This window comes from Equus asinus, chromosome 23 (genome assembly GCF_041296235.1).
Source record: "Equus asinus isolate D_3611 breed Donkey chromosome 23, EquAss-T2T_v2, whole genome shotgun sequence".
Classification (NCBI taxonomy): domain Eukaryota; kingdom Metazoa; phylum Chordata; class Mammalia; order Perissodactyla; family Equidae; genus Equus; species Equus asinus.
Window position 1 is genome coordinate 32,849,299 of NC_091812.1, and position 27,707 is coordinate 32,877,005.

Here is a 27,707-nt window from a genome sequence, read left to right on the forward strand (position 1 = left end):
CACAGAGAGTGAGGCCATTTACTGAATGAAGGGCATACTAACTAGCTATTTTTAAACACGATTTCTCAACTCATAGTTTACATTACGGCTTACACATTTTTGTAAATCCTGCAAGTTTAATTTTAAAACTGAAATTATAGAAGAGGACATTTTCCTTGGTCTCTGGTTTCTCCTCATTGTAACTGTAATCAACGCAATTATCTCAGGTGGTTTCTGTTAGAAAGCTATGGAGGCGTCTCCCTCTTAATGAATTGCAGAGCCCTTTAACTGAATTCTTGCTATATATGCTTTCCCTGTGGTTAAGAATCTACTTTATATATATATTAAGATCGTCTGTGTTCAGATATGGTCTTATTGATTTAATTCCTCTTGGGGGAAAAAAATGCCTTGCTAATGGTCACCTTGTCTCAAATTGCAGATTACGGTATTTCGGATGGGATCAGAAGGACACCAAGACATTGATTTAGCTATCCTGACAGCTTTGCTCAAAGGTAAAAGAGTTTCTGTGTCCAGAGAGTGCAAAAATAATTTAAACGGATTAACACAGCAACCTTACGTCTCCTAATAGTGGATATAATCCCAAATGATACCATGACACATCCAATTATTGATAACATAAGGACCTCTCCAGCAAGACACTTTTACTGCTATTAAATTATCCTGTAATAGACCTGTTACAGTGTGACTCAACTTCATAAAGCTTAAATATACAATTCATGCATTCCATTGAATCATAAAAATAATAAAGCAAAAGGCTAATGTAAGACTCTAAATTACTGAGGTTATTTAATAATTATCACCTTGTCTACTTTTTAAAAACCATTAAATATGGCAGAGATGATAGATATAGAGATACAGTGATATAATATACTAAAATTGGAAAATCAAAACCATTGAGAGGAAAGGACAAAGAAATAAACCAAAATAATTAGGCTACTGTACCTGTTATTATTGAGCATTAAATTTAAGTCTAAGCTGCCTGGAGTTGAGGCAAAAATAGAAATGCCCTGGGTTGTATGATTTGTCTTTTAAGGTGAGTGTTTATCCTGTTCTCTAGTCCCAATATTATAAAGAGTTCTCAGTACATCACCTCATCCTTGGAGCCATATCCAAGAGAAGACCAGTTTCTTCCAGGCTCTGCAGATCAAATCTCACCCTTAATGTCCCTTAATAGGTACATGACATTTGACTAATAATTTTCGATATTGACATAAACAAAAGGAAGTTGCCTCTGTTCAGCACTGAAGTGAAAACTGGCATTATAAGACAAAACAAAGCCACAAACCTTGTTGAATGTGGTTCTGAGTTAGAGAGGTCTCCCACATTCTCCCCGAGGCCCATCATGTATGCCTGCTGAGGCATTTATCACATGGCTGGTCACTGCCTGTTTGTAGGTCTCCCTAGACTCTAAGCTCTGTGAGGGCAGACACTGTGTCTCGTCCATCACTGCTTTCTCAGCGCCTTGCACAATCCCTAACACACGGCAGCATTCAATCAATTTTTGTTGAATAAATGAAGGGATGAATGGATTACTCAATGATTCAGTGAGAGATTCAGCATTTCAAAATTAAAACTCAGTATAGCAACCATTTTATTCTAATTTCCACTCTACTTATCCTTCTTCTACTACTAATAGTTTCTTAGTACCCATGATGTGGTAGCCACTATGCTAAGTGCTAAGCTTTTTGCAAATACTGTAAACATGAATTGTTGCAACAACTATGTCATGTAGGAGCTATTTTTAATCCTCATTATAAAGATGGGGTACGTGGAGCAAGAAGGGGTTAAATAACTTGCTCAAGGCTACCATGCTAGTTAATAAGCCTGGACTTAGATCCAAGTATATCTAACTCTTCACTATATCGCATGTGATCCCTTTGACACCAGAACCTGTTTATCCTCTTCATCTACTCCCCGAGTGTACATACGCACATTCATTCAAGATCCTGATCACACTTCAGGAAGTTCACAATCCTGTGAAGTGTATCATGTGTCCTAGGTTGAGAACCTCTGCTCTAAAGCATTTCATTCCAGTGAACTAAAAACTACATATGTGCATGAGAATTAAGGGACCATGCAAAGGCTGAAACACCAAGCATACTTTGGGCCCCATTCTCCATTTATCAGAGACAAAATTAAAAGTTTGAAGCTAGTAACTATCTGATATTTGCCATTTGTATATCAAAATAAGAAAAAGTAATAAAGCTGGTAACTAACACTTATCGAGGACTTGCTAAGTGCCCAAACCTGTTACATGCATTCTATGTATAAATTCATTTAATCTTTACAGCAGTTTGATGACCAGCTTATTACAAGGACCATTTTTTAGGCAAGGAATTTGAGTCACAGAGGAATTCAGTAACTTGCCCAAAATGAGCTGACCACTAAGCAGCAAGACGGCCTGACCCTATAGCCCTCACTTACATGTAGCATCAAGGCATCCTTCTCCCATTGATAATAAGTTGAAGGCCACATTTATCACCTTGAACCAAAACTCACAGCAAATGGAGAAGTGGCCCAATCATTGGTTAAAACATATTAACCATTGTAATATCTTCTACTGAAGAAATTTTCTTCCTCTTTCACTAATTTGTGAAACTTAAAATTGTGCTTTACCTTTGGATCGCTCGTAGAATTTATTTGTTGTAACACAGAATATTTGTTTTCTGACTGTTATGTGCATGACAGACCATATGAAATAGATTTTATATTATAACCAAGTAGTTATACATGTGTACTTAGAAAACTGAAATTAAAGTACATGAAATAATATTTACATTGACTATATGCAATGAAATTGAATACTTTCTATTCTAATCTAATGCTGATTCTATCCCACTAAATTGATTTTATGACCCACTAGTGGGTTATAACCTGCAATTTAAAAAAACACTGCCATAGAAGATCAAAGGAAATTATGATTACTCTAAGAAATTAGCATTTCTAATCACAATAATGAATATTATTTATGCAGCAGTTGATGCTAATGGGAATTTATGCCATTAAAAGATCATGGTTTGCCAACTCTATTTCGAGAAGGCTTTTCAACACTCTCTGATTTCGACCCAGTTGATTTGTGAAGGGTATTAAGCATAAGACTCTTCCTGACTTCCTTAGAGGCCAAGAGCATACTTATATCAGTTTCAAATTCTTTAGTTTGTTAAATTATTCTATGTATTTGTTTAAATTATTCCTGGGCACATAACATGGTTTAACGCTTAATTTTTACAATTATACTTAGTTTTCAATTATCCACTGCCTGAGGAATCTTGGTGCAGTCCAGTTTTTATTCTCTCCATCATCTGAGAAAACCAGAAGTTAGATAGGAGGAGCAGGAGGAGAAAGTCATGACACTAACCACTGGTCCATAAATCCAGAGCCTGGGGGGCAGCGGGTGGAGTACAGATAGGAAGGAAACTGGTGGCTATAGGGAAAATATTGCCCCGTGTTTCTAATCCCATTGGGTTTGATTTTCTTCAGGATCTGCATATATTAAAGGAGGCAGTTTATATGATACAGACATTAGGTATCTGTTCAAAAATGACGAGAGAAAGAAGGAGACAAAAAGAATGCTGTTCTAGAGATCAAAGAGGCCCACAGTTTCTTCAAAAGCTGACCTGGGGTAGCTTTTGAGAATAAGTGATGTCACATATCTTTCACATAAAGGTGACAGCTCCCCGAGAGTGGTGGTCTGAGGCCAGAGACTGTCCTCTCTCACCCTTCTCCTTTTCGGTTCTCCCCCTCCCCGCTGGACACACCCAGGGGAACCAAGGAAATGGTGCAGAGTAGAGTTGCCAGAGGAAATACAGGACACTGAATGTTCACACAAACAGTTAAATTTTTATCATAAGCATGTCCAAAATATTGCATGGGACATACTTATATTAAAAAAATTGTTCGTTATTTATCTGAAATTCAAAGTTAACTGGGAGTCCTGTATTTTTGTTTGCTAAATCAGGCTACTCTAGTCAGCAGAGGTCTGATGCCATTAACACTTCTGGACTTCAGACACCTTGAGAGGTTCTGTGGGAAAAGTACTCAAGAATTGAGGGAGGTCACCTCGTCCCTCGGTCTGCCTCCATCACTCAGCCAGGCCCTGCCTAATCACGGCAACCAGAGAAGAATTCCACTGGAAGCGACCCCAAACCTACCTTACTAAACAATCTGGTCTTTATGAACCCATTCTCTCAGTCACCTCATCTTCTCTGCATCCCTCATGCAGCAGCATCCCTCTCGCTCCAGGCTCAAGAAAGACAGAAAACACCTGCTCACAGCAGATGAAGATATTATAAGAGGTCCCTTGACCCCTTCTGTTGATAAAATTACCCCCCGTTTTTTTCATGTTTTCTCATACACCTTGGAAGACAAATCATATGGGTGTATACTCTCTCATTCCTATACGTGCACTAAAATGTAATAAGTGATGATAGCTTTCCTCCATCAATGAGAAATTCTCCTTCTTTGGGTTAAATCTTCATTGGCAAAGAAGTTCATCTGAGGGCCAGCCCAGTGGTGCAGCTGTTCAGTTCGCACATTCCGCTTCGGCAGCCAGGGCTTCACCGGTTCGGATCCCGGGTGCGGACATGGCACCGCTTGTCAAGCCATGCTGCGGCAGGCGCCCCACATATAAAGTAGAGGAAGACGGGCACAGATGTTAGCTCAGGGCCAGTCTTCCTCAGCAAAAAGGGGAGGATTGGCAGCAGATGTTAGCTCAGGGCTAAACTTCCTCAAAAAAAATTTTAAAAAAAAGAAAACAAAAGAAATTCATCTGTGGCACGGGGAGAGAGTAACCTTTATTGCATACTTCTTTTTCTGGAAAGCATTTGAAAAGAGAATGTCAAAAAAATATGTTCCTCTCAAAACTGTCAAGGTCATCAGAAACAAGAGAAGTCTGAGAAATTGTCACAGCCTAGAGGAACCTAAGCATCTTATGGAATTAACTGTAAAGGTCAAGCATATATATAATAAAAGTACCATAACATGCGCAGGCAGTATTTAATATAAAGCATCTGTATAAATCACAGAGGCATGGATAACAGCTGATCACTGCTGATCTCAGAAATGATTAGAAATACCACTGGGGAGTCTAAGTAAGAGATAGACGAATGCAGAACTAACAGAAAATGATTTGTAGGAAATCAAATTTCCCTATGGATTTACACAATCATTTCAGAGATAATTATCTAGTTCCTACCAATTTATTTTATGTTTTGATTCTGCAGACATAATTAATGTTATCAATAACTAATAAACTGATTCCTTATAGATACTTAGGTGGAGGAGAACAGCTTCTTTTTCAGATATGCATTTGTAAATTTGTTCAAAATAGAAACAAAAAAGTTTGAAATAAAAATTCAAATGCCAAAAGAATAGCCAATATGTTCTATTTAACTTTAGAAAAATTTCAAGAATGCCACTGAATAGATTAGATCATACAAAATAATGCAAATCACTGTTCTGAACTATCTTCCTTTAAAATTGTATCTTAAAAAAACCTTAAAGTAGAAATAAAAGTGGATAAAGTCTAAAAAATACCGATATATTTTAATTTTTTGTAACTCCTTCTGCATACATGCCTTCTGACTCTATTAACTAGAAAATGCAGAGATATTATCACAAACTAGTACTGACATCAATAGATAATGAGTCTTGCTAAATAACTCATCCTATTTTTAAAATGGCTTAATTAATCCCTAGTAAAACAAAAATCTTGGCATATATTCTTAAGTAGCTTATGTCTGATAATTCTATGTACCAGATAGATCTCATAAACAACTAACATCCTGGAGTGTTCACTGAGAAGCTACCTTGCTTAAATTCAGATGATTCATGAGTAGGTCTTATGGGAATTAATTACGGCCTTGCTTTGAAAATAAGAAATTATTTCTAATTATGGGTTCAATTTTCCCCATTCCTCTTTCCTGTGTGTAGGCAGCTTAATACAACACATGCATGATTGCTTTCAGTTAAAATTTTTTTCAACCTAGAACTGTTTAGATAGCTTTATTAAGGCCAAAAACCATACATTCATGTTAACACTTTCATCACTTATGTGAGAGGCAAAGTTACTGTAGTTATTAAATATTATACGAATGGAAGTAGATGAAAGTTTGTTCAAAAGAGATCTACAAAGTTAAAATGTATGGCATGTTCACTTTATTTTAGGCTTACAAAGGCATGGGGGGGTCATCTGTGGGAGATTAGTGAAGTATTTCAGTTGGATGAAACTCACCAGGTAATTTTTACAATGTAGATTCTTTACAGAAGTATTTATCAAGCCCTTGTCTGCATGAGGCCACTTTTAGTCTTCCTTGTGTCCTTTGACTTATAAATCAGTCTTCCCCAAATGCGCTTATGTCCTATTAGTTCATTTCACCCCTTTAGTCAAACCTTTAACTTAGATGTCAGAGAGCAGGTTGGCCACAAGCAGTTAGAGTCCAGGCATGGGCCTCCCCAAACCTCTCTCTGCCACTGGTCTCTTATTATAACCTCATCCCAAGGCCACTCTGAAGCCACCGTGTCCCCTTTCACCTTGCTACCCCCACACATTACACAAACTAGGAAATTGAGGCCAAAGAATCTAAAAGATGTCCAAGATCATTTGGCAAATCAGTGGCGAGCCAAAGCTTAAACACGGGTCTCCTAACTTCCACTCAGATTTCTTTATATTACATGTATGTGGCTTTGGGGGATCCAGGATTCCTTGGCTCCAGTCTGCCACAGAGACATTAGCATTGCCCCTGTGGCTCCAGGGGTGTCTGGAGTGATGAACAGATCAGGACATCTGCTTCCTTAAAACTCTCAGAGCACTTACTGGTACCCTCGGCTGCCAGATGATCTTAGTTGCACACACAATATCTTAGTGATGAAACCAAGATGCCCACAATTTCACCTAATGTAACGGCAAGAATAAATGTTTTATTTTTAAAGATTAGACCACCGGTGGGATATTACATCAACCAGGAAATTTTTTAGTTGCAAGTGACAGAAACAATTCAAATCAGCTCAAGCAAAAATAAATAAGATGGGTTTGTTAGTTCACACGACCAAGAAGTCTAAGAGTAAACTGAGTTCAGGCAAAGTAGGATCCAGGGCACCAAATGACAGCACCAGGCTCTATCCTCTATCTCTCAGATATTAGTCTGTACACCTCTCACACCAAACGGCCAACAGCAGCACCAGACTCAGATCCAACCAACTGAGCAAATCCCTATAAAGAGCCACTTTCCTGGTAACTACAACAGAAAGGTCCCAGGGAGGACTTGAATTTGCTTTCCTTGGATCTGTGCCCATCACTGAATCCGTCACCATGGCAAAGGAGAGGCGAGAATTCCTGTAACCATGGAATGAGAGATGGGTTTCGGCTCCACCCAAGTCACGAGTTATGGGTTCCCAACAACAACAAAAAAAGGCTCTATGGCCAGAAAGGGGAGGAGCAAAGAGGCTGGTAAGACTAAAAGCAACTGAAAAAAAAATACACTTCTCTGCAATTAAAATAAGTGCTGAGAGTCAAAGAGTGTCAGATTTGCCTCAAAATCCACATACCAGGAATAAATTCTTCATTCAGTAGACAAAAACAGGAACTAGGTCAAATGAATAGTAAGCAGGGTTCAGACGTCCACCCAAGTCATACTCATAAAGTTTACTCCAGGTAGACCTAATTATGTAACTTCTTGATATTATTGACTACATAATAGTTACTTATCATCATAATCACTATTACCTTTTTCAGTTTTCATGGTCTGTACTTGATTATTTCTGACAAAACTTTAAAGGAGATTACATTCTTATCACTTTTTTCCCCAAGACCAGTCTATTCCTTAGAAAAGAATGATTCTGTAAAGACCAAATCACCCTAGGCTTTCCCTACTAAGCTTCTTCCACCCCCTCCTCCACTAGCACTCCAACCCCTCCATGTGGTACTCACTACAGTGAGACCACCAGCAAAGGGTCTTCTAATAGTAAGAATGACAGCCATACTCAAAGCATCGCTCCTCCCTAATTGAACAAATTGCTTCCCCTCATTGAGGCTCCACTTCCTAATCTGTAAAACTGAGATCATTATAACACCTCCCTCATAGCCATTGTGTCAATTTTAATCGATAATTCAAGTAAAGCACTTCACACAGTACCTAGAAAACTATGTTTAATAAATGATGATCTGACTGTGGATGATGATGCTGCCAAACTGGAAATGAAGACATGGACCACATCTGTTTTACTCACCACCATATACATATATACACAGTGTCTGGCACATAGTCGGTATTCAATATATATTTGATGAACTCATGAATAAATGATCAACATGAGTTGGGATCTGCTCAGATATACACTTAAATCCTAGTGCTTTACTGGCTGCGGCATTAACCAAGTTATGTAGCCCCCATATGCCTCAGTTCCCTTGGAAATCGTACCTTTCTCACGTGGGCTGATAGAAGGGACGCATGAGATGGTTACAGTGGAAGGTCTTCGAAGGCAGGCACTATGCCTTCGTTATGGTAAATACTTAACACCAAGTACTTTTATACCCTTTCCCTTCTAAAATGGGCTTTAAAAATTCCTAAGGATCTAGGATGTCCCCTATATCCAGAACCCATCAGAATCATAAAATGTTAAATTTGAAAAGACCCATAAATTTGAAAACAACAAAACCTTAAGCATACGTGTACAGATCCAGAATAGAGCACAAAAAGGAGTTTAATCTTGAAAACGGTTGAGCACATGCTAAGCTGCCTTAAAATTAATTTTATGGCAAGTTTATTTTCTTGCCAATCCAAGTAGATCTCAGAGCACTAACCGGAGACCGAGGGAGATAGCAATTTCAGACGTTCCTGCTTGTCTCTAAGAGGAAAATGCAATAAAAGAACTTAAATCTCTTATCTTTTTATTTGTATAACGCCTTACAATTCATAAAGCATATCCATATAACTCTTATCATCCAATCTTCAGAACTCTGTGGAATGGTTACCAGATCATTTGTCTCCAAACTAGGACTTTCTTGGGCATGAAAGTGACCAGTGTTGATAATTATGCCGGAACAATTGGAATAAACCAGGAATGTCCAGGCATCCTGGGAAGTATGCTCACCCTGTTTACAAACTCTGCCTTCCAATTAGGAAGTTTCCAGAGGAAAAGAATTATATCTTCTTTGCTTTTCTATCCCAACACCCAGAAAAATGCTAGACATATGGTAAGCATTCAATAAATATGCACTGACTGAAAGACATGAGGTTGAGTCCTGGCCTAATCGACCACTAGCCAAAGTCACATAAACAACCCAGAAATAAACTTGGGCCTCCTTCCTCCTTGAAATCTAATTAAGGCAGACTCTAACCCCCTAACTCAGTGATCCACAAATTCTACTCTCTCCCCAGGATTTCCACAAATTCCTGAAGATTTAACTTCTCTTGGTTACCCCTGCCTTCAAGTTCCTGATTCCATATGTGCTATTTCTGTTCCTCATCAAAATATAAAACTCAGCCCTTCAACAGTTTCAAAACAAAAAACAAAATTCAGTACACAAAGCATTTAATAGATGAGGTAGACTTTTCTAAAAAGGTCGGTAGGGATGGAAGAGAGGTTTACTTCTCAGTAATGCAGACAACTTCTAACTGAAAGGCAGGCAGCTCCAGTGTTGACGTCCTTTGGCTATTTCACACAGGGGCCTTTGCATGCATCCTTCACCCATGACTTCACCAGTGTCACACTGTCCCACAGGCTTCCCCACAGTTCTTCTCCCACTACTCACTTCTTCCTCATGCCTCCCCTTAAGAGTAAAACAAACTCCTCTTCTCCTTTCAAACAGAGCAGCCCATCCCTGTTCGCTGATGTTTTGGCCCCATCCCTGAAGGGCTCATCTACCCTAAGCAGCTTTGCAAGGCATTTTTACAAACAAAAACAGTCCTCTTCCTAAGCAGAGTTCTGGTGCCAACTCATAGGAGAGGGTGATTTCTTCAGCTCCTTTCATATAGGTGGGAAGTGACACAGCGGGGCATGGACTCATGTCTCTCTTCAGAAGATGAGAGTATGGTGTTCTTTGCTCCAAGGCCATGACCACCAGCAGGAAAGGTGCAACATGTAGCAGGCTCAAGTCCTTGCAAGGACTGTGGATACCAGGGCCCCAAGTCTGTAGTCTCAAGCCGTTTCTGGAAGATTGTCAAGGTTATGACCGTGTCCGCAAGATTGTCTCATTGTAGAATTTTAGCGCTGGATAGAGCCATAAAGCTGTAGGACCCTGAGAGGCCTCTGCTGGTGTTTGGACGAAGAGGAACTGGAATCCAGGTCTACAGATGCCCAGGTCTATTTTTGCTTCCCTGCACCAGGCAACCAGTTCTGATGACAGATGTGGCCATCCCTGGCCTTGTTCCCCAGAAGCTACTCTTTCACCCTGCAGCTGGCTAGTGCCTTGGGATTGACATGATGCCAGTGTGCTCAGCGAGCTTATCATTAAGCTAACTGCAAACCCAGAGCTCCTGAGTGACCCTCAGCTTGTGAAGAAGTCATCGCTGCTGACTGCCCAGCAGGGCGATGGAATCATGCTTTTTCCTCCCTGACTTGCCTGAGAGTACTGAATCTGCTTCAGTCATTAAATCAATCATCTTGTATTCTGAATTACATTATCATGCAGATTGACAGCAGCACAATTCCGAAACAAGTAGTTTACATTAATGATAAAAATATTAGTGATAACATGTAAAACTAACATATAACAATAACAACTCATATGACACTTGCTGTAGTACAATTATTTACTAATTTAATCCTCACAACACCATAATGGTGCAGGTACTATCAGTATCACCCATGTTACAGTTGAGGAAACTGAGGCAAGAGAGGCCAACTACCTTGGTCAAAGTCACACAGCTAGAAGTTGATGGAATCTGGACATGAACCCAGATTATCTGAGTCCAGAACACATGCTCTGCATCCTGGGCATCTATGGCCAGGACTGGTTATTAAGGACTGCCCCTGTTTTTGACATGTTTTGAACAAGTAAAGATGACTAAACTTTCCTTGGTGCATAAAAATACAGACAGACTCCTAGATAAACATGGATCACTGAACATGTGAATCAGTACTATCATTCTCCTCTGAATCCTTCTAAAACAAGAGTAAATGGTTATTTATTAAAATCATTGGAACAGAAACCACATTTTGTGTTCACCACATTGATTTCTCTTCCCTCGCACTGGATGACTAAATATCCCAGCCTCCCTTGCAGAGATGTTGGGACCATATGGCTGCGCTTTGACCAATAGGAGGTGATCACAACGATGTATGCCGTTTCTAGACCTGGATGATGAAACGCAGGTGGAAGAATGGAAAATAACAGACCAGGGGAAAAAATTGAATACTAAGCTGATATCAAGCTGACTTACAATTCAAAATGCTCAAAAGGGCCTGAAATTGGGGCACACAGGACCTCAAAACGGGGGGCGGGAAGAAGGGAGGGGAATATGAAAAAATGTGTTGAGTCTTTTTTAAGAAGGAGCCAGAATGCCATATCCTTTCCCTCTACTCTCCAAAGCCCTCTGCAACCAAAAAGTAAAGATCTATTCTCTAAAGAGGGTAAAACAGATTCTCTGGACCAGGGGACACCAGGTGCCACGTGAGGGCTGGGCTATGGTTCTGAAAATGGAGAAGAGGGCACTCAACAAACTAATACATGTTGGATGCTGAGACCCCAGCCCTTTCCTCTGCTTGGTCCCCACTGGGGTCCTCATCCTCCAGGCAGGAGACGAGAAGATCTGTGTCTGTAAAATTCGATTCTCCTAAGAGAAAAGACCTAAAGATACTAACAGGAATGAGTCCCCATCCAAGGAGCTCAACCAGTTTACCTTACAACGAAGTTCACAGTTGATAACATCCATTCATGGGCTCAGGGCTTCCAAGCAGCACGTTAGTGTCCCATTGTTAAATATGAGCAGATGACCAGCAAGACCTCCAACACAGAAGATCGATATACAACCAAACCAACAGACATGCAACTTGGAGCAATCAGAACCTATGCAGGGGGAAGGAAACCTCACCAAAACTATCATTAATGCCTGAGAGAAATCAAGGAAAATATTTGTACCATTAAAAAAAAGAACAGCATGTTACATGATGTTTAGTTCAAGAACTAAAAAGGGTTCTTAGAAATTAAAAAATGATAGCATCAAATTAAAAATAAATAGAAGAATTCAAAGATAAAATTTAGGAACGCACCCAGAGAGTACAGAAAGAGACAGAAAGAATAAAAGAGAGAACAGAACAGGTAAGGAAACCTCAATGCAATAATTCTGGAAAATGTCGCAGAACTCCAGGCATGTGTTTCTATAGAATCCTGATAAAGATCACAATATAGAAGATGTGCATACTTCACTTACCCACCTATGTAAATGAATTCCTTTTGTCATATCACAAGCAAGCAGGATAACCCAATTAGAATGTTTTTTCCTTTTACTCCCCCTGTCTTACTTTGATAAAATGTTTCTCAGTTTTGCATATTGTGCATAATACAGGAACACTTTTATAAAGTTTTTTAAACATGTTAATGGGAGACTTTTGTGAAGTATTGACTTCTTTTATTGCAGAAAGGGCACAATAAAGAGGACACATCGATTTAGGTAGGTCAGCAAAAAGAAGGAAATAGCACAGTGCTTTACAATGTTATTAATCATAATCCATATAATTTCATTTGTCCTTTCTGCTTGCATATGTTATTAGGACATGAGGAAATAGTGGCAACATTTACTGTAGAAACTCTTGGCAAATAGCATCATATAGACAGCCTGACTTTGTGAAGATTTAATATAGCTTTTGTCCATAAACTAAGAACAGTTTTTCAAAGCTAGTGAGACCTTACACAGAAAACGCAGACCCAATAAATAAGAGAAAAACAAAACAAAGCTTAATCATCACCTCCTACCACCCCTAAACCCAGTGGCTAGGTAGCGTGGGGAGCCAGGGGAGAGAAAGAGTCCAGCTCTCACTCAGGCAGGGTACAAGGCTGAGAGGAGAGGAGGAGGAGCCTTCAGTCTGGAGGAGAGCTCGGTCACCTTTGACGGACCAGGGAAGGTGCAGCCACTCCCTCAGCAGGTTGCAGCAGTTGTCAAGCCCAGGAGCGATGTCCTGGTACACCAGGCAGCCCGGGGAGCGGCCAGATGCAGTCTCCTAATAGAGTGCGGTTCTGGTTCCTATGGGAGACACCCAGCGTCCACGGCCTGGGCTGCCCAGGCATAAACACACCACCAATCTTCTCAATGGACCTTCCTACAAAACAGTCACATTCTTATAATCCAAACAGAGCATTTGTACCTAAATTCAGACTCCTACGTTGTAACAAACTTACCTCTTCTTGGTTATATCTTAGCACCTACAAGCTTCAGCTCCCTTAGGGGAGTGTCTGAAGAGAAAACCTCAATAGAAGGTAGCATTTGATTGACTCCCCGAGCTCTGTCAGAGAACCCCTTCTAATGCCCATTGGCCATTCTGACATGCATGTTAAGCCCTGAGTAATTTAAAGACTGTCAGTACTTAATTCTGAGAATTACTGTTTCACTATACAGTAAGTATTCCTTTTATGAAAATTCAGTGACACCTAATCACTCACGTTGACCACAGCAGAAACAATAGTAATAGCCTGGCTGCTAATTCTTCTCCATCCAGGAGTGTCTGCATGGCAATAGCATTATTAACCTGATAAATTTAGTAAATTATTACTATTAATCAGGTAAATGTATTGTCAGGGATATGTAAGACACTAAAAATATTTGCACAATGCTTTAATTTAGCCAAGCAATTTTTCCATCTATTATTCTATTTAATCTTCAAAGCAACCCCTGGAAGGAGCTATTATTGACCTTGTTATATATATATATATATGAAGAAGTTAAGTCTTGGAAAGGATAAGTAACTTTCCCAAGTCCCCACAGGTAATACATAAGCTCGGGGCCCTTTCTCTTCCACCCAAAGAAGTCATTACAGCTTCTGTTTACACTCACCACACACCTGCTCTCCAGTAAAGGGTAACCTGACACAGATCAGCATTGAGGCGGGCAGCTGCCATCTGGCTGGTATCTCCATCAGTTTCCCAAGAAGCCAGTGTGTATCAGTCTTAGTATCAGGGGAAACTGAGCTGGTGGCCAGAGCACCTACTGTATATGAGGCATTATCTTAAGTGCTGCAACGTCTTCTATATGATAGAAGTATACACCACAATATAAAGTGTACACAAAATACCAAAAAGGTGCAAGTGAAAGAGACTCCTGGGTTCAGGCGAAATTTTATTCTAGAGGCAGCATCTGAAATGCACCCCCACAGTTCAGAAGGCCAAGCCTATTATAATGAATGAACAGCCGAGAGAAATACAAAATAAAGAGTATGCTAATTCTTTTTCAGAGGAATTTAAAATTAAGAAGGAAATATTGCTTTTAAATCTTATTACAGTGAAAATCAGAACCTCCAAATAAACAGCATATAAGAATGTGGGGGGGGGGGTCCTTTTGCCCAGTCAGGTGTACATCATTATATCCAGTCACTAACTTCCTTAAAATGTATTTGTAAACTATCTTTGGAACTGCATCATACTTTAGATGCACTGATAAATCCCTAATTAAGGAAAGAATGAGAAATACTTTTGTAAAAGAGAATCTTTTTATAAAATAAGTTATCATGTAAGTCACTGTTTTGTAAGTATTCATTTTCACAGCATGACTGTTTAAAATTGAGAACTCCTATTTATGACTATCAGCGAGCAGTGGTAATAGAGATGGAATGATTGAAATGAATGGGGCTGGTAGGATGGCATGGCTGGAGCCCAATTTAGAACCAATCTTTGCTGTTCCAAAGGAAATAAAGAACACTGAATTCATTTTGCTCACTTCAGATCGTGCCATAGAGTATTAGGTAGACTTTGAAGGACTCCATCCAAAACAGAGACTCACTAATAGATCCCAAAGGAGGACTCAGCAGGAAAAATACACACACACATATACATACACATACAGAGAGAGTTTTCTTTTTTTAGGGTAGAAACTTTGGTCCAATCTTGTTTCCCCGGTGGCTACAACAAAGCCTGGCAGAGAACTGGAGTTCAATAAAAATCTTTTGAGTAAATGAAGTCAGCTGGGGATCCAGCGCTCTTCTCTAAAAGCTGTCCCTACAGGCAGTAAAATAAGACATCAAGAATTTCAGCAAGGAGTGGGGAGTGGGGGTGGGCGAATGGGTGAAGGTGGTCAAAAGGTACAAGCTTCCAGTTACAAGATAAATAAATCCTGGAGATGTGATGTACAGCATGGTGACTATAGTTAATAATACTGTATTTTATACCTGAAAGTTGCTGAGAGCCTCGATCTTCAAAGTTCTCATCACCAGAAAAATAAATTTGTAACTATGTGAGGTGATAAATGTTGACGAGACCTATTGTGTTAATCATTTCGCAATATACACATACATCAAATCATTATATTGTACACCTAAAACTAATACAGTGTTATAGTTATATGCCAATTATATCTTATTGAAACTGGGGAAAAAATGTTTTTAATAAATAAATAAGACTCCAAGGCCAAATGGCTTGACTAACCAAAAAAGGAAAGAGTTAAGCTGATATTTGAATTTTAGGTGGTATTTTACCATCACTTTGGGCCCTCATCCTAGGGCATTAGAGAATATTCTGGCTTCCTCCATTAATGCAGTGTGGGTTGTTTTGTGATAGGGGAAGCAGCCTGTTTGCCTATTTCCATTTTTGTTGTGGTTATAATGAGCTCAGTAAAATTTTCTAAGTTTCTATGAAGCAAAAAAAAAATCAGACTGCCGGGTTTGAATCTCATCCCTGGCACCTCCTAGCCACTTCATCTTGGACAATTTTCTGTGACTTGGTTTCTTCATCTGTAAAATGGGGACAATGGCACCTCAGAGCTTCTTGTGAGAATTCAATACATTAACACTTAGAAACAGTGCCCGGCAAAAGCTAAGTGTGAAGGGAATATTAGTTATTATCATCTTTCTTATTTACTAAAGACAAACCTAGAAAGAAAACCACACCTTCCTCCACAGGGCCCTTTCCCTCAGCTCCCTGTTTTGCGTCTTACAAGCCAAATCTAAATTTCCTCAGCTAAAGTTAATCCAATTTTTCCTGATTCCTTTTAACTTTCTCCTGGGACTCCATCTAAAGTTATTTTTGCCAAGAAGAGATAGTTATCATTCAGGGCAAGAAAATAGAGCAGAGAATAAATTACACACAGACCTCATCTACTTTTTTATGTGTAAGTTTCAAGCCTTCAGTTTGGTTTTTCTCCATGTAGCAGCCACATTCCTAAGAGAAGCTCACCAGGGTAAGCAGCATCTCTGCTCTGGGAGACAGATGCAGGTGTATCCTAGCAACCCAAGTCACGTGATGGGGCCTTTCAGCTAGCTTCCTTCCACCTTCATGGTTTTCACATAGGCAGAGAACCTAATGTCTTTAAATGAACGGATGGATGGGTTTTCATTAACTGAAATCCAATGGCATTTAGTTGTAACATTTACAAATAAAGTAAATTGGAAATAAATAGAATTCCTAGCAGGAATGTTTAATCCAGATAAGATTCTTTAGATAAGAAGAGATCCAAAGACCCCAGTAAGAAGAAATGCTCCTCAACTATTATAGGGATGGGTGGCATCATCCTGTATATCATAGAATCATGCCGCTACTAAGGACATTGCAAGGTCAGCAAATCCTGCCCCCCACACCCCTCCTCAGTCCAACAGGCAAGGCCACACTGAAACTATCCAGGTCAGATGGCACACCTGACTTTTTTATTTAGAAATTCCCAGAGTCCACAGCTCCATTTACAACCATTGAAGTGTTTAGTGACCCTCAGCATATTTAAAAGGAAAATAACTTCCCCCAAACACTGATGCTCAAGTCCCTAAATAAATATTCCCAGCAACATGTACCCATTGATGCCATGAAATATTTGGGGTGTCTTACCTCAAGTGGGCCCTAACTCTGCTCTGAAATCATTTAAGCCTCAGCCTCCAACACATTCTCCATGTTCCCCCAATCTCTTCAAGTCCCAACTCACTCTCACTGTCAGCAGGATTTAGGTTCAGCCAAGCTCCTTTCTTTTTCACTCATGAATGAGTTTCTTCACTCAGCCTCATTGCTTTGCATCCTCGCTCTAGAGAGCTCTGTTCTTTGTTAAAAGCAGCTACTCCCTGGCCTTCATCCCCCACGATCTCATCCATCATGGACTTGCTCTTTCCTTTTACATTTTCAACATCTCTCTCTCCAACGGCTCTTTCCCTTCTGCTATAAACATGTTCAGGGTCCCTGTCACCTAAGGAGACTCTGGCTCTGCTCCACCAGGACCCTCAAGGAAGAATCTTCCTTTTCTCCTCTTACCCATCAAACTCTGAAAGATAGTCTCCCTTTCTACCAGCATTCCTTAGCCTCTGCTCACTCTAAATTCTTGACTCACTCGCTCACTCTGAAAATTCTTGCCTTCTAGATTCTGTCCCATCCAGTTTACTCACATAGCTTTTCGTACTCCCGAAATCCCAAATAGTCTTCTAACCCCAATGATCATCCTCACGAACCTTCAGCAACTTCTCACAGTGTTGACTTTATCCACTTCTTACTACAACTCTTTCTTCCTTGGAGCGAAGGTCTCCATTTAGAGCCTGGTTCTACAAGTTACTCTACCTCACTGAGCCTCTGTTTTCTGATCTGCAAAGCGGGGAGAAAGATATTCACTGTACACGTTTTTTTCTGAGCATTAAATGAGATAATACATGTCAAATGCCTAGCATGTAATGGGCTCTCAAGGTAGGATGGTATTTGTATTTATTTTTACCTTTCCTTGGTGCCAGAGTATTCTGCCTTTCTGGCCACTCCTTTCCTTCATCGGGCCCTCTACTTCTTCACTCTGCCTTCTGTCAAACTTACAAAGCATCATAACTTTAAGCATCTGCTCTACGTGAATAACTCCAAATTTACCTCCAACCCCAGCTTCCCTGCCTGCCCTCTTTTTTTAATTGCCTACTGGACAACTCTCTCGAGTGTCAACAGGCACCTCACATTCAATCAAATTAATCATCTTAAAAAATAAATATATTTAAATAAAAATAAATTGCCTTTCCTCGAAAAGCTGATTTCCACCTGATTTCCCCATTTATATTCATGTAGGCCCTATCCTTGCAGTTACGCAGGCTCAACGCCACCATCAAATTCTTTCTCCCTTTGTTCAAGCAATTTCTTCCTAATTCGGGGCAGTTTTGCCACCTCACTATCTTTCACGTCTGTCCCCTCTTTTCCGTCCTTGCTCGGCATCATCCGGCCTTCAGGAGTTCTGACCTGATTTATTGCAATGGCCTCTTAAGGGGTCTTCCTGCTTCTTACTGAGCACTTCCTATCCACCCTCATATTTCAATCAGAGGGATACTTCTCATGCAAAGATCTGATCACAACACTCTTCTACCTATAGAATCCTTCAGAGCTTCCAATATAGACATGGCAACATAAATTCATCCTTCTCTTCTTCTCCTAGAAAGCTTCAAAAACCAATAGTGAAAAGGGAAGCAAAAAACAAGCAAACTCCATTTTTGGTAAAACTAGGAAATATTCCAAAATATTTGTATATGCAGGGGCTATGTGGGCAGAAAGGGTGAAAGCTGAGGAGAGAGAAGCCAGCAGTGGCAGTCGTCAGAAAGCACCACAAGAATCTAATTCCTCCATGTGAGGAACACGCTAAGGTGCAGAGTTCTTTCCTTTGTCTGGAACAGCACCAGCACATGCAAGAAGGAGAGGGTTGGATGGTGGCAGAAGACCCTCCTGATCCTGACTGAGTGATAGAAAGAGGAGATGGGCTACACACACAACTAGGCAGATAAGCCATTTCTGCAGGAGGGAGTCTATCTTTGTGGTAGCTAAGAGGAAAGCCTTCCAGTTGTGAACAATAACTAGCCTGGAATGCTGCCCTGGGCCCATTCTAACCCAAGTCACTACCGATGAATAATAAAAAAGGGATTAACGTATAGATACATTCTAAGAAAAAAAAATAACAAAAGAGCAAAATGTATTCACAGGAGAATAATACTCTATAAAAATGTTTCCAGGGAACAGAGGAACGCTATGAATAAATATTTTACCCTGAACTTTAAAAAATTTAAATCTCAATGATGCACTTATCTATGAAGAAATACTTCAAAGTTGGAATGCCAAAATTCAGGTAAGAGCAGGTGAGGCAGCAAGAGGAGATGAAATGGGAGTAGCACCCAGGAATGTAGTAGAGGGAGAAAAATAAAATCACTGAATTGCAGAAGAAATGAGAAATAGTGCAAGATCAAATACACATTTTGAAAAACGCAGTGCAAGACACAAAAGATAGAAATGAGGAAAGTGAACAAAAATGAAATGAAATGGAAATAGTTAATTGGAATTACAGAGAAATTCTATTTATAGAAAACAGAAATTGGAGATCTAACATAAGCATAATTGGTGTCTCCAAAGGAGAAAACCAAAATAATGGATCAGAACAAATATTTTAAAATATTATCACATAACTTAAAAAAATAATTTAAGAATTTTTTTCATAAAAAGTGTTTTTAAAGTTTGATCTAGATATCTAAAGGGCCACCCTATGCCAGGAAAAACTGATTCAGAATCCTCAACACCCAGACATATCCTAGTAAAGTTATTGAACTTCAAAGAAAAATAAAGATCCTTTGGGCCACCAGGCAAAATGATGAATTCTTTTATGAGGCAAAAAATCAAGCTGGCCTCAGACCTTCTTACAGGAACATTCAATGCCAGGAGACAATAGAGCAAGAGATTTTCTACTGAGCCAATGTCATTGAACTATAAAGACTACTTAAAAAAAAACAGCTTAAAATATTCTAGAACTCTAGAACTCTGTTCCCATAAGTAACTCTTGAAAAAACTACTACAGAAGAATTTAACCTCCCAACCAAGAGATGCTTGAGTACACTCTGGCAAAATCACTAATTGTGAACACTGATACTAAGAGTCTAATAGAACTAAGGTTAAAAAAAAAAACAGAATTTGAGTAACAGAAAGGAATGTAAATGTTATTTGCCACAACAATGGAGAAATAACAACAGAAACTGAGAGGAAGAAGAAAGAAGGATGGAGGTAGAGTTGGCAGGCTTTTTGCCTCATTGTAATACCTGTACCTTTTACTTAGTATAACAAAAAATATAATTTAAGACTGACAACTCAAATACTAGTAAAAGAAATATAAGCATATTTAACAGTACGAAGTGAAACACTAAAAATATAATCTTATATTGTAAAATTGAGTGGTGGAGGAGAGAAAAGGGAGAAAGGGTACATGCACTAATTTGGTCATTGCTCACAGTAGGAACTGATGAGTGCCGCCCAAAGAAATGACATTAGAGCCCCACCCCAGACCACCTGAGTCAGAAGACCTTTTAAACAAGATCCCAAGGCGGATCATCAGCGCATTAAAGTTTGAGAAACCACCTCTACACTAAAGCCAAGTTGTAAGAATTCTTGCTTTCTCAACTCCATTTCCCTTTTTTCCTTGATAGGAATACAACAGTATTTTTGTAGCTCTATATTTGTTTCCTGTGGCTACCATAACTAATCACCACAAACTTAGTGGCTTAAAACAACAAAACTATCATATAGCATAATATAATATTATAATATAACATAATTCTGGAGGCTGAAAGTCTAAAATTAAGATGGCAGCAGGGTTATATTGCTTCTGGAGACTTCTGGAGAATCACTTTCTTGCCTTTTTTGGCTTCTAGAGGCTGCCTGCGTTGCTTGACTTGTGGCCCCTTTCTTGATCAACCCAATCTGTTGCATTCATCTTCACTCATCCTACCACTGCTTTGATCCCCCTGTCTCCCTCTTATAAGGATCCTTGTGATTACACTGCATTGGGCCCCCAGATAACCCAGGATATTCTCCCCATTTCAAAGTCCTTAACTTAACCACATCTACGAAGTCCCTTTGCCATATAAAGTAACATCTTCACTGGTCCCCAGGATCAGGATGTGGACAACCTTGAGGGGAAGGACATCATTCAGCCTACCACAAACTCCATTTGTTTAAATCTCCACCATCCTTCCCCACTCCAGTCAACTACTTCCTCCTTAAAGTTGCTCTGACTCAGCTGACAAGGAAGAGCTCTGGACTTAATTGTACAGCTTTTATGGCGCTTACCCCTTTGTTCTTTGATATAACCATTTGTGTACCTGTCACACCTCTCCCTTTATCCCATCCCACCTCCATTCTTACTAGATTGCAATTTCCTTAAGGAAAGAGGTTGCAGACATGCTTTTAGTCCCATACTCTACGAAAGGCACACACACTCATCTCATCAGAGACTTCTTAATTGTCAAATCCAGTGCACACTTTTAGGTTCATTCATTCATTTAACAAATAGTTACTGAAAACCTATTATGTGCCAAGCGCTCTTCTGGACTCTAAAAATACAACAGTGAATAAAGCAGACGAAATCCTTGACCTCTTGAGGTTGACATTCTGGAGAAGGAAATAAATAATAAACTAGTAGCTGCATAAGCTGGTGCCTGGTCATGAGAAGAGCTGTAAAGGAGGACGGCCCGTCTTTCTCACTTCCCCTCTTGCAGCCTTTCCCTATTGACCACCCCCTCCTTGAAAATCCCTCTTCCCAAAGTTTAGGGCACCGTGGTCTCCAGGTTCTCTGCTTCTCTTTCAGACTGCTTTTTTTTATTTCTTTCTAAAGGTTTGCTTTACTGTCATACTTTTTAAGTATTAGTGTTATTCAATTATCCATCCTCTGCCCTCTTCCTGTCACCTGCATGCTAATGTTTCCCAACTCTCTATCTCCAGGCCTGACTCCTCCCCCTTCCCAGACCTCCACATCCCACGGCCTCTGGTCATTCCCACCTGGATAGACCACGGGCATTTCAAGCTTGATATATTCAAGAATGCAATTTTGCCGCCCCTAAAAAGCTTGTTTTTATCTTGCGTTGCCGATCTCAGTTGGTCATTATGTCCCAAGCTAGAGAGTAGGGGATACCTTTTGACTTCTCTTTCTCTTTTGCTCCCCACTTAAATCTATCACCCAGTCTATCAGTTGCGCTTTCTAAATATCCCTCCATCCAAGCCACTCCTTCAGGGCCTCCTTATCCCTTTCCTAGAATATTGCAAAGCTTTCCTGATTGCTCTTCCCCTCTCTAGTCCACTGGCCCTTCTAACCCATCCTTCACACTCCTGCCAAAGTGATTTTTCTAAGACATAAATCTGACTGCATTGTTTCTGAGATGAAGTTTTCCAGTGGTTTCCCCACACCTTCAGGATAAAGAGAAATTCCTCTACATCATTGCTAAGTCCTTCCATTCTCACTTCATCTCTCCCTGCTTCCAACTCACACTATATACCCCAAGCATTGACTCCTCAAGGTCTCCCTGTGAATTCCCGAATTCACGGGGCTACTTAACTCCTCCAATTTTTTCAGTCACTGCTCTCTTTGCTACAATGCCTTTCTTCATCTCATTTGTCTAGTGAACTAATCTTTTAAAACCATGCCTGGTCGTTATTTATGCACTTAAATCTTCCCTGTAGGAAGAGGAAACAATAAAACCTTGTTTTTTATGTCTTATACCTACTTGCATTCATTCCCACATCATGGCCTCTGCACTTGATGTTCCCTCTTCCTGGAATGTTTTCCCCCAATTCTCCACATGATGGCTTTTTCCAATCATGTAGGTCTCAGTTCATATGTTACTCCCAGTGAGGTCTCCTGTCCACTCATTCTAACAGAGCAGCGCCACCACCACCCTGGTTGCTATCAGTACCACCCTCAGACTGGTGCTTTAAAGGGCCTTCTCCATGGCCACCTGGGACCTGGCACCAGCCAGGGCTGCAGTGCCATATGGGTAGGGTTCCCTGAGCCCAAACCAGTCCCTGCAAGAACCCGAGACCCATTTCAACACTTCAGGACATTTTCCAACTCTCTAGTTCCTACACAGGGTCAATCAGATGCCCCAAAGAATTCCCAGACTTATACCTATGAAGTTATCCAAGGGCACCATATCCAGCCCTGGTGTCAGGTGGGAAGCCTGGCCAGCAGATCACTCCAGCTGACTGGCACAATACTTCTGTGATGGGATCATGCGAGACTGGGTAGCCAGAATGAGGCTGCCACATTGATCTGGAGTGACTCACATTGTTTCTAGAGACACAGGTCCCACATATCCTGGGAGTGACACTGCTCCTTCATAGCACTTGCACAATCTGAAAGTACACTGTGTATTAGTTTGTTTATTCATTATTTTCTGAGTGCCACTCCTCCACTAGTAGAAGGAAGTAGTAAACTCTTGAAACTGAAAGAGTGAAAAAATCAATCTCAGCTATCTTATTCACCACTGGATGTTCAATGCCTAAACAGTCCTGCACAGAAGGTATTCAACAAATATCTATTGAGCAGATAAGTGGATGATTGTGTGAAATGCTGTATCTAACTACAGACCTCTTTCCTCCTCCAGAATGTAAGCTCTCAAGGATTCTGTCTTACACACCTTAGTCCTCACAGTAACAAAGCACATGCCATATGGGAGCTTTTAAAAACTGCAATGTCCAGGACCAATTAAACCAAAATATCTTATGATGCATCCCAGGCAGGAGTATATTTCAGGCTCTCTAGGCAATTGCAGTGTACAACCAGTTGAGAAAAGGGTGACCAGTCATCCAGGTTTGTGCAGGACTGAGGGGGTCTCCCAGGATGCAGAAATTTCACTGCTAACACTGTGATTGTACCAGACAAACTGAGATGGCTGGTCACCCTGGTTGAGAATCACTGATCCAAACTGTCACCCTGGACCATTCTTGAGTGATGTATTTTCAATTTTAGAAAAGTCAAAATTCATTGGCTTCATGCTTTCATTTGACACATCTAATTACATTCAGGTGGCTCACGTTGACCTCAGTGACTGCTTCCTGCTATGCCTTCTTGTTCGGATTTGTGCTGCTACTATTGACTCCAGTGACAGACAAATTTGTGGCATACAAATGGCAAAAGGAATGATTAAACCATTATAGCAGGTCAGCAATGACCAACAGAGCAGCAGAAGGAAGCAAAGTATAAAGTGCCACTTTTCCAAATGGAACCCCAATGAGCCTTCACTTTTTTCCTTCGAAATGATAACAGCACATTTTGACACATTCCTATTTATCACTTGCATATACCAGTTACCCTGGTATGAGTCTGCCATCCCTGCTGTTATCTGAGGAGATAAGAAATGATTTCCTTATTGAAAAAATCCCTGTGTAAACTAAATTAATATCCATCATCCCAAACACTAATTGATTTACTACAAGTATGTGGTTAATGCTGAACCCAGAAACAGAAATGCCCTTTGACCCATGAAGAGAACACAGCACTGCAGCTCTCTAGGATCTTGCTATTCAAAAGGTGGTCCTGGATCATCAGCATCAGCATCACCTGGGAGCTTGTGAGAAATGCAGACACTCAGGCCCCACCCCAGACCTGCTGCATCAGAATCTCTGGAGGTGGGGTCCAGGAATCTGTTTAAACAGCCCTCCAGGTTATTCTTATGCATGCTCTCGTCAAGAGAACACTTCGGTCGCCTAATCCTCAGCATCACTATCTCAGAGCCTAAGGGAAGAAGCAAGGGGCAGTGGGAAGGCAGCATATAGCACGGTGGTTCCAAACTCAACTGTACATTTAAAACACCTGTGGATCTTTAAAACTAGAGCCTGGCTCCCACCCCAGGCAATGTGACTTACTTGGTTTGAGATGCAACCTGGGCACAGAGATGTTTTAAAAGCTTTCCAGGTGATTCTAAAGTGCAGCAGAGTTGGGGAATCACTGACACAACCTCATCACCAGGAGCCCTATCCCCAGCTCATCGCTTTGGGCCTCCATTGCTGAAGAACCCACAGGAATGGGCAGCGTCAGCATTTGCTTTCCCTCTGTCTCTCACAAACATCAGAGTCAGCAGTGATGGAATGAAGGAAAAACTCACCTCTGGCATGATGAACGCTTGTTTTCTTTACCCCCTGTTAGTAGCCGTTTACCTTTGACCTCTGGGGACCTCAGCATCTTCATCTGTCAAATGGAGACAGTAAGACCCAATTCCCAGGATTATTTGGGAAATTACATATGATAACATGCAGAAGTGCCTAATATATTGCCTAGAACACATTAGATAGTCAAAACATCTGAGGCAGGTAAGAGTATTGTCTCTTTCCCCTACTCCCCTGGTGGTGGGACATCCAGCAGCATGAAATCGGGCAAATATTTAAGCATGTCCCCTGTTCAGTGCACCAAGGGTGTTGATGAATTGCAAAAACGCTGCTCACATTGTGAATTCATTGATATGACCTCATTCTAGTCTCTCATCTGAGCCAGTAAACAGGATAATCCTTATTGTCCCCACTTCACAGATGATAAAACAGAGGCTTAGAGAGGTCCAGTGTCACACAGCCATCAAATGGCAGACTCAGGTCCCCTGACTGTAGCCCAGTACTCTCTCCACCTAGCACTCTCAGCTTCACATCCAGCTGCTTGGCAGTTTGCATTCATGGACGGAAAACATTGATCTCAACCCACTCCGTCCCAGTGGAACTTTCTGTGCTGATGGTAATGTTCTGTGTCTCCCCTCTCCAATTCAAAGGCCACCAGCCACCAGGTGAGGCTTTGAGCCCTTGAAATGTGGCTGGTGCAACTGAGGAATTAAAGTTTTCATTTTCTTTAACTAATTCAGATTTAAATAGCCACAAGTGGACAGTGCCGGTCTAGCCACAGAGTCTGGAGAAAAATGGGAAACTGAAAATTTATTCCAATGGTTTCTAGCCACAAATCAAAGTAAACCTAAGCCACTTATTCATCTTTCTCTTAAGCGATCTTCATAACTCCTTCTCAATAGAGTGGCAAAGCTGGCCCAGGAGTTGATGAGGGGGCCATCACGGTGCAATATACAATTCAAAAGATGCCTTGAAACCAGTGATTAGCCAGCAGAAACGTGTTGCAGAGCAGCACTTCTCAAACTTTAATGTGCTCTCGAATCACCTGGGATCTTGTTAATATATAGATTCTGATTCAGCAGGTCCGGTGTGGGACCTGAAGTTCTGCATTGCCAACAAGTGCCCAGATGCTGCTGCTGCTGCTGCTGCTCCATGGGCCACACTTGCACTAGCAAGACTGTCGAGTGGTTCTCAATGGCTGATTTTGTCTCCCTTCATCCCTGGGGAAATTTGGCCATGTCCGGAGACATTTTTGATTGGCATGTCTTGGGCAAGGGGTGCTATTGGCATCTCCTGGGTGGTAGTATGCTGCTAAATATACTACACTTACAGGACAGCCCCACGATAAAGAATTATCCTGCCCAAAATGTCAAAAGTACCGAGTTTGAGAAACCCTGCTGTACAGTTACGTTTACTCTTCGGGAGACGGGTGTCGATGCGAGAGTGATGGAGCGGGTCTTCTTGGTCTAATAACTGATCATTGTTTTCTCTCTCCTGCTCTTTTCTCCTATTTTCTACACACAGGAGCCAATGCCTCGGCCCCAGACCAACTGAGCTTAGCTTTAGCCTGGAACAGAGTCGACATCGCTCGCAGCCAGATCTTTATTTATGGGCAACAGTGGCCGGTAGAGTATATGTCGTCACCTCTGAAAAGCCCGCTTGCTTGGGGAAGGGTTTTTGTTCAAGGAGCCTCTGACAACTGCTCAGGAAACTGCCGCCTTTTCTTTAGGATGGAAATATTCCTTGAGAGCATTCCGGGGTCTCAGCTCCCTTTCTCATAGTTAGGAAAACACTGCCACCTAGTGGAAGATGAGACAAAGCACAACTCCAAAAGTTGCAAACACTTCCATCTCTGAATGGCCTTTGATAGGAATTTTCAGCTGCCAGTGATGCCATTTCTTCTACGTGTCCAAAAATTTATATGGGACAAAGTTGTATTAATTAAAACTAAGGAATGAGTGGAGTTAGCCGTTTGTTTCTCATTGTCTTTGAGGTTGCTGCTTCCTACCAGTGGCATCCGGTGCTGGTGTATGGCTGGGTTGCACCTCCGGATGCAGAATTAGCAGGCTTCCCCATGCAGATGCCATCTGGTCCTGATGGCTGAGCACAAGTCCTCCTTATTCCCAAGAACAACACAGAGGGAACCAAAGCTTTATATAACTGTTCTTGGTTTGTTTCCCTCAACTGACTCTACCAAAAGTAAAAACTTGGAAAATTGGCCATTGGGTGGTATATGTGTGTATCCCCAGGAGGCAGCGACAGCCTCAAATTTGAGTTCTGTGCCTGGAACCACTGAAGGACAACACTCTCATGACCAAGTCTTTTTAAACCATTCCTATCCCCCGGAGAGCTTCTGCCTGGGATTAAGTCCCGTATTCATTTAGTGCTGCTGGTGGATTGCTCATGTGAAAAGACTTGTCAAGGAGTCTGGACACTGGGAAATTTTTGTGAAAGGAATCAAAAATCCTAGCCAGTGACAAATTCAGAAAGTAAGCTGCTCTTTTTTTAGTTAAGTGATACCACCTCGTCTCCATCTCACCTACTTCAACACAGAGAACCAGCATCTATTTTGATCCTTTGGTCTGTTTACTTGGTCCCTCTTCTTAGGTCAGCCAGGGGTCCAATTCACAGCCTAAGGAAGATGAAAATGAAGACAGCAAAGCACCCACTTAGGCACTTCACGGGTATTGCAGAAGTTAGGTCAGAGTAGGGA

The 27,707-nt window shown here is 40.9% G+C and overlaps 1 protein-coding gene across 11 annotated transcripts in view; it reads left to right on the forward strand.

Annotated features, from left to right (window-relative positions):
- TRPM3 (transient receptor potential cation channel subfamily M member 3) overlaps positions 1-27,707 on the forward strand; it is a 797,927-nt gene that overhangs the window by 671,238 nt on the left and 98,982 nt on the right. For all 11 annotated transcript variants that reach the window (XM_070495625.1, XM_044756724.2, XM_044756721.2 and 8 more), the window contains 2 exons: positions 419-491; positions 26,519-26,619. In XM_070495625.1, coding sequence (XP_070351726.1) covers positions 419-491; positions 26,519-26,619 — 174 coding nt within the window. The remainder of the gene's footprint in view (positions 1-418; positions 492-26,518; positions 26,620-27,707) is intronic.